General features: G+C 37.4%; 1 protein-coding gene and 1 pseudogene across 4 annotated transcripts; one reads left to right on the top strand and one right to left on the bottom strand.

Annotated features, from left to right (window-relative positions):
* The window catches only part of LOC122076258, a 5,552-nt pseudogene extending 2,791 nt beyond the window's left edge, over nucleotides 1-2,761 (top strand).
* Nucleotides 2,762-4,246: 1,485 nt separating this feature from the next.
* LOC122076923 (E2F transcription factor-like E2FE) lies at nucleotides 4,247-7,631 on the bottom strand. 4 transcript variants are annotated; one of them, XM_042642577.1, is made up of 12 exons: nucleotides 7,216-7,631; nucleotides 7,033-7,100; nucleotides 6,887-6,939; nucleotides 6,729-6,806; nucleotides 6,577-6,634; nucleotides 6,361-6,495; nucleotides 6,112-6,179; nucleotides 5,928-6,000; nucleotides 5,746-5,807; nucleotides 5,255-5,663; nucleotides 4,989-5,080; nucleotides 4,247-4,583 (listed from the first exon to the last, which is right to left on the bottom strand). In XM_042642577.1, the coding sequence occupies exons 1-12, from the start codon at nucleotides 7,302-7,304 to the stop codon at nucleotides 4,578-4,580; spliced, it is 1,191 nt and encodes a 396-aa protein (XP_042498511.1). In that variant the 5' UTR covers nucleotides 7,305-7,631; the 3' UTR covers nucleotides 4,247-4,577. The 4 variants fall into 4 exon arrangements, with proteins under 4 accessions (XP_042498511.1, XP_042498509.1, XP_042498512.1 ...); XM_042642575.1 differs by having other exon boundaries at nucleotides 5,746-5,819; nucleotides 6,361-6,493; nucleotides 6,578-6,634; nucleotides 7,216-7,626; XM_042642578.1 differs by lacking the exon at nucleotides 4,989-5,080 and having other exon boundaries at nucleotides 7,216-7,625.

The raw sequence follows: 7,631 nt of genomic DNA, 5'->3' as shown, positions 1-7,631 counted from the left end.
TTTTTTTTTTTAACTCAAAAGTTTTATTGAGTATGTAATGTATTATACAAGTATTATTCGTGTATAATATGATTATCTTTAAAATCAGTGTATTAAACAGTTTTTTGAATTGATATGTCAAATTACGAACTTTTGAATTAAATGTTCGGGCGTGCGTATTATACGTGTATTTTACTAACTATGGACCTTAATGTGCTACGTGCACAGGCAAGTGAAATAGTTAACCTTTTATTACATCCTCCATTTATGTTATACAATCTTATTTCCATGCGTGTGTGTGTGTGTGTGTGTGTGTGTGTGTGTGTGAGAGAGAGTAGGTTATCCAAATGGTTAGTGAGAGCACAGAAGCTGTTGGTGGAAGCAGTGACAATGAGATGCCAATGCCAACACTTGAAGAATATGGAATTGATCTGACGAAACTGGCTAAGGAGGTGCATTTTGTTGTTATCATTCATTTATCGCATCTATTTGATGTGCTTTATAATGGCTTTCTTTATGCTAATTTTTCTTTCTAATTTTCGTAAATTTTGTAGAAAAAACTTTCTCCTGTTGTTGGAAGGCAAGAACAGGATCAGGATCAGTGCTTGAATATGGGCCTTCTCGTTGCTGATACGGAAGACAATGGGAAGGTCGCGGAAAGATTAATGAAGCTTGTAGAGGAAAGTATTCATAGTGGCCAAGTTATATTCTTTATAGATGTACACAGTCTAATCAATGCAAGAGGTACAATTGATGCTACAAGTATCTTGAAACCACTTCTTGCTAGAGGTGAACTACAGGTAGGTAACTTAATTTCTTATTAGTTTTGAATTTTGTCAAACACCTTTCAGTTTTTCCATTATTTTTCTAGTGAATAGTTTTCTCTGATTCTGGATCGACACAATCAATTAAAGTTGTTATAAACTACTTTTCTCAAACAAATCAGAATTAATAACTAAAGTCATGTTTCATGTTCTAATAACTTTTTTTTTTCTCAAGTGATCGCTTCCTGCCTAACAAAGAAATTGATTTAATTGATGCTGCTGGTTCTGAGGTTTGGCTTTGTCGTCTTGATGAACATGTATGTGTTAATAGAGTGATCTTACCAAACCCTTTGTTGGTTCACTACTGTTAGTTCAGAGAGTACTTAGTGTGTTAATACTTCTCCTCTGCAGCCACTGCAGGTACCTGAGGAAGTTAGAGAGCTTAAAGATGAATTAAGGCAGATTTTCTGTGCGAAAAATGAACTTGCTCGCAGGTGGGACAAGTATAAAAGGGTGAGAGTATTAGTTCTAGCTATCAGTTTCTTGTAATGCACTACTGTCTCTTGAAATCACTACTGTTAGTTCATAGAGTAGATTGATACTTTCGCCTCTGCAGGTACCTGAGGAAGCTGAGCTTAATGATGAATTAAGGCAGATTAAATTGAGAAAAGAAAAGTTTTAAATGGTAGGAGCATTAGTTCTATGAGGTTTTATGTTCAAAACTAAAAAATTTATTAGTAGGCTTTCATCAACCAACCATGACTGAATTGAATTTGAATTGAATTGAATTTTACAAGAGAGAGTTGCGGCATCGAGAAATGGACCTCAAAACCCAGATAGAGAATATCATGGACAAAGCAGCCAAGCAGGAGAAAAGCAAGGCAGAGAGTACTGAGGCTGCCGGTCCTCTTCCTCTTGTTGTGACAGAGAAGATATTCAGCATATTGTATCTAAATGGACTGGGATCCCTGTTGGAGTGATCTCTAATGACGAGTCACCGCTTTCAAAAGATGGAAGAGGCACTTCACAAGCGGGTCATTGGTCAAGATGAAGCCATCAAAGCTATCACTGAAGCCATCTCCCTATCTCATGCTGGGCATGGAGACCCCAACCAACCTATTGCTAGCTTCATATTCTCTGGCCCAAGTGGGGTCGGCAAGACAGAACTAGCCAAGGCTTTGGCTGATCACTGCTTTGGATCCATGATTCGGTTCGATATGAGGGACTTCAAGGAGAAATTCAGAGTTTCCAAGCTTACAGTCTACAGTGGGTACGATGAGGGTGGGCAGCTGACTGAAGTTGTTCGCCCCTGTCCCCGCAGTGGTCCTCTTTGATGAGATAGAGAAGGCTCACCCTGATGTTTTGACATCATGCTTCAGATGCTGGCTGATGGAAGGCTCACAGATGGACAAGGCCGGACTATGGATTTCCGGAACATGCTCGTAATAATGACATCCAATTTGGCGAGTAATTTGATTCTGATTAAGGATATAATGGAACGTGAGTTCAGAACTCATTTCCAACCAGAATTCATCGATTGGTTGAGTGCTATCATTATTTTTAAGCAATTGAAAGAATCTCACATAAAGGAGATAGCGGAAATGTTATTGAGGGAAGCCAGTCTCAAGCTCAACAAGGACAAGGGCATAAAGCTTCAAGTCACACAGATGCTAATGGAGAAGATCATACAAGAAGGTTATAAGCCTAACCATGGTGCATGGCATGTGCGAATAACCATTGATATGATGTTCCAAAAGACTATAGCCAAAAAGATAATTGCAGGAGAAATTAGCAAAGGTGATGCAATTATCTTACTATGATTCCAACAGAAATATGTATGTATTGAAATATTCCGATCGAAATTTTCAGTAGTCCCTCTGTAATTAACAAACGCTGTCGTACAGTCTCCCCCTTATGTGACTTGAGCTTCTCTGAGCTGACTTGAGTCACTGTTCAAGTCCTTTTTGTAATCTCTGCTTTTCATAGTAACGTTTCTTAAGTTTTGCTTTGAACTCTTGCAGATAACATATCCAATATGAATCAGCCCATCAGTGATTTAAATCTCAGTTTCAACTTTCAAGTAGTTTTTTCTTTTCAGAGGAAAAGCTGTTATGTATGAAAAGGTAGAGAGTTGTGACTTGTGACTTGTGACCACCTCCTCAATCCTTACTGAGCAGCACGGGACCAGTCCAGACCTGTGTTAGCAATTTGAACGAATAATTCGCGAATTATTCGGCCGAACCGAATTTTATCAAAAATTCGAACCGAATCCGAATTAAAAATAAAATTCTTTAAAATTCACGATTTTTTCAAAATTTAATATAAATCGTGAATAATTCGGACCGAATCCGAATTAAACCGAATTATTCGGTCCATTTGAACATTATTTAAAAATAATAATAATAATAATAATAAACAATTAAAAAAAAAAACCCAATAAGCTTTTTTGACCGCTTTTTTGACCGAATCCTTAAATTAATCAATCGAATTATTCCGAATAATTCTCCGCCCGAATAATTCCCGAATCCGAATTTACTAACTATGGTCCAGACTCCCAAAGAGTATCCAGATCCAAATTCAGATAATACAGAACATAATCTAACTGGCTCAAATAGATATCTATTTTAAAAAGTAAGTAGCTAATGATCGTGAAGGTTCTTGAAGATTCAACTACCTCTAGGGAATAAGGAAAAGAGCTAAGAAAACTGAGACATGGATTGAGAGCAAATTGTATCCATCAGGGAAAGAAAGGTTTGGGTTACACAAGTTTGGAATGTACACAGATAGGCTAAAATTTGGATTTGATTTGCATTTATATCCATATTCATATCCTATCAGGGGATATTTAGATCCGATCACATCCGATCCGTTTATATCTCCAGCTTAGTGGAAGAATTATATGATAATCTAAATGTTGGACATTTAGGGAATTATATGGCTAGAACCCTACCACAAAAAAAAAAAAAAAAAAAAAAATTCTTTTAAATGACACGAACCCATCTACAATCAACCCTCCATTCAGATTTAAATCGACTTGGAATTTGTTGAAATTGAATAAAACTCTAAAAAATTAAATCAAGAAGCAAATGTTTGTACAAAACTATGGTTTTTCAGAGATTTTTTATTTAAAGGACTCATGAATCTTGGGATTAGACATAAATTTTATTGATTTTCGATTATTTTACAGAAAAAAAGAAATATGGACTGAACAGAAGCATCACCTCTAACCAAATCAGCTTAACTCCAAGTACGTGTTTGACCTCAAAATACCTTCTCAGGCATCTGCTTGAGAACACCCAACGATATCAAATCAATTACAAAATACACTTCTAATTATAAATTCACATTACAAAAAGTCCTCCACCCCTCCCCACCCCCAATAACTTCCAAAAGCCCCAATAAAGAATAAATTCAAATAGGGGGGACAGCCAATCATATTAAATGGCAAGCCCTTGGAAACTTTGAAGCCATACAACATAAGATTCAAGAGAGAAACAAGACAATAGCAAGGTAAACAAATCTTTATAATGGGTCACCAACCCTGAAACAATTTTTTATCCAATTCAAAGGTTAGAAAAAAGGGGAGGAGGGTGAAATGGTTTATAGCCATTACAGTTGGAGCACTGAGAACATGCACCCAGCAAGGCCCTCTTTAACCCCAAGAAAATGAAAAATGGATGTACCAAAAAGAAATTGGTATTTCATTGATGTACATGTGTACACTGTTGTCAAAAAGTTTTAAGGTGCATCAAGAATACTGTTCTATTGGTTGCTGGCCAGCGATTTCAACATACCACGACTTCCACGCTTCTAGATAATGAGCAAAGAGGTCATTCAAAGCTGCAAAATTCAACATAATTCCATTCTAATGTCAGTTTGCTGAAATAGTTTCCGTTATTACAAATGCTTATATTTATATTGATGTTTCAGCCAGGGCATTCCAGAGATTGCCCACATCCTACAAGATGGATAGCCCATTAAGTTTCAAAGTTAAGGATCCCTCCACAGTCTAATCTTGAGCCAAAAGACTCATGGCCAATAAAGTTTTATAAGTTAGGCAATTAGGAATGACAACGGCAGTACCACCTGGGATGGTACACAAGGAGAAAACTTGAATTCAATTTGGGCACTTTCAATCTATGTGGGGAGGTCATATATGTTTACTGTGGAAGAAAACAAGGATAACTTCCCCAAAAGTACAGGAAAAGCACATCTTTTAGAGTATGAAGATGGCCTAAAAAGCACCTTCTGTTTTTCTCTTTTCCTGTCTGATTGTGAACCTTCCAAACCAAAGATCGTCGACACTTTTTCACAGCTATGCGATCTTGATTGGAGAGCTGTCAATTGTTGGATCACCAAATAACATGGTATATAAGTAGAGAAGCATAATGCAAAACTAATGGATTGCTGATGTAAGGCACTTAGCTTGATCCCAACCACAGATGGCTCAGTCAAACAGTACTGAAATCCAATGCAAGTAAACAGAACTGGTAATTTTCAAAAGAGGTTACCTTGGTTGTGATATTGAGGGCGATAAGAAGAGGCAAGGCTCTCCCAGTTCTGAACTCTTTTGACATTGTTCTTGCTGGCTTCACCTACTTTGGGCATAACAACAGGACTGAATGGGCCAAACACAAAACCCTGGGAGCTTTGCTTTGTCTGTTGCTCGATCTGGTTTCTGCCCATATCATTTGTCAGATTATCATGTTTCAATTGCATTTGGAGGTTTGGCTTCAGCTTAGCCTTCTCATCCATCAAGGAATTCACTTTGTTTCTCTTGAAATTATTGTTTGTAATCTCAGTCCCAAACTGTCTTTTTCTGGTGTCCTTCAAATCAAAAGAACCTCCTGATCCATTGCCAAGTTGCCCTCTAGTTCCCAGCCACCTAAATGCAGGCTTCCTGCTCTCAACATGATGGGTCTGCAAAATCAAGAAGAAGGTCAAAACAATAATCAAACACATATTAAAAGAAAAAGGATGGGAGTTGGCAACGGGATTTTACCTTTTCAATAAGACTCATGGAAGACAACACATTCGCAATATCATATAATCGCCTAACTTTTGCTGCAGAATTACCTTACGAAGAAAGTATTAGTCGTGGAGCTTTTTTTTTTTTTTTTCACTTGCTATTTCTTGCCTCGGAAAGTAATTCAGAATAAAGAGAGACAAGGGAGGATTAATTACTTCTCATCTGAGCCGAATTGTTGCCATCACGAAGTAATATCCTAGAGGCTTCATCAAGGGAGATCATGTCTGCCTGAAGAAATGAGGAGTTGGATGAGTTGAATTAAAAAATATATATAATAATAATTAATTAATTATTTAATCAAAAACGAAACTAGAACAAAGTGTGTAAGCATCCACTTACATCAGAGCATAGAAATAGCTTGATAAAGCTTTGGGTGAGAATTCCCAAGGATTTCTCTCTTCTATTATCTGTAGAATAAAATATCCAAGGGAGATAAATTAACAGTTCAAAACTGGCCAAAACTCTATAAGTAGGGACAATATAGGATGATCATATTTAAAAATTAAAATATTGTGCAAGCTTTGCCACAAATAATGACCATAGAAAAACGAAAGAATATGACTAGCAAAAGTGCAGAACAAATGTTACCAGCAGGTTTAGAGGATGCAGAAAGTTTAGAAATAACGGAACTGGAGCTTGATTTGTCTTCCTTGCTTGGAATGTTTGGATCAATAGATTTTTCATCTTCTTCATCGTCTGAAACCTTCGATGATAGGATAACCTTGCCATTTTGAAAATTATGCGATTAAAGTCATACAATAAAAGGAGAGGAGTAATTAAGCGGATCAAATGCTATGTAACCTACTTTGGCAGAGTTGCTAGCATCGAAGGTGTTGGGAAAGTTCTCTTTCAAAGCCTCCTCCTAATCAAGTATCAAAATACAAGTTAGCGCAATTCACAGAACTTCCAGTCTTAAATCACTTGAGATCTGTGATCTTTACAAACAAAAAGATTACCTTAAGCTCCTCTAACGCCTGTGGAATTTCTGCAAATCCTTTCCATGTGTACTGATTCTTCGCCTTCCTCGCTAGAACCTAAACGGATCATATGCATAAAACTTCAAGAAATTTATAAATTCAAGCTAACATAACAGGTAAAAGATCAAATATCATACCCCAATGCTTTCCAAGACATTGACTATATCATAGATCCGCCTCCGCTCAACTCCTGAAGCGAAAAGGTGTTAGGATAACACAGTCAACACAGCGTAATAGAGGCTATTGAAAGAGAGAAGGCAAAGAAAGCAGATCGGAGTTTAACCTAATCGATTCGCAGCGTCATCCAATCCAATCGACTCAGTATCATCTCGGTTGTACAAGCTCAAAAAGCTGTGAAATGATTCGGAAGATTATAAAACAATACTAACAAGTGATCGAGGGGAAAATTATATTGAAACCAGACAAAAAAAAGCCAAGATCTAAAGGGAAAAAAGCGAAACATTACTTGGAGCACAACAACCCCAAAGATTTCTGCTTCCTGCAATAGGCATGCGGCCTCGTTTCGGGATCTTGAAACTCAACGAACGAAGACATTTCCTGATCTCTTTCTTGTTCCTCTGCTTCTTCCGCCGCTGCTGCGGCCGTTAATGGTAGAGTTAAACAAAAGATCAAACAAAAATGAACGTCAAATTGTGATCTCCTGGTATCTTAGATCCAGCGCCGGAGAGAGCAATCTATGTCCTTCGATGAAGAGGAAAAAAAAGGAAGAAAAGAACGAGAGAGAGAGAGAGAGAGAGAGAGAGAGATCTGGACGTTTGAGAGTTGAGAGGGAAAAGGAGGAGACCGTTAATAACATAAAGGGTAGGAGATCTAATAAGCTCACTTGGCGGGTTTGGAATTTTGAATAGCGATTTTGCTCCG

Source organism: Macadamia integrifolia, chromosome 4, assembly GCF_013358625.1.
Source record: "Macadamia integrifolia cultivar HAES 741 chromosome 4, SCU_Mint_v3, whole genome shotgun sequence".
Taxonomy (NCBI): Eukaryota; Viridiplantae; Streptophyta; class Magnoliopsida; order Proteales; family Proteaceae; genus Macadamia; species Macadamia integrifolia.
This window is presented reverse-complemented; position numbering and strand designations above follow the sequence as displayed.

What these genes read in the sequence shown, in the direction of transcription:
- LOC122076923 (XM_042642575.1), bottom strand. Translation starts at nt 7,304, where the DNA reads ATGTCTTCGTTCGTTGAGTTTCAAGATCCCGAAACGAGGCCGCATGCC. An exon ending in TGACGCTGCGAATCGATTAG is followed by an intron (nt 6,940 to 7,032) that starts GTTAAACTCCGA and finishes TTTTCGCTTCAG; the next exon opens with GAGTTGAGCGGAGGCGGATC. An exon ending in AGCTATTTCTATGCTCTGAT is followed by an intron (nt 6,001 to 6,111) that starts GTAAGTGGATGC and finishes TCATTTCTTCAG; the next exon opens with GCAGACATGATCTCCCTTGA.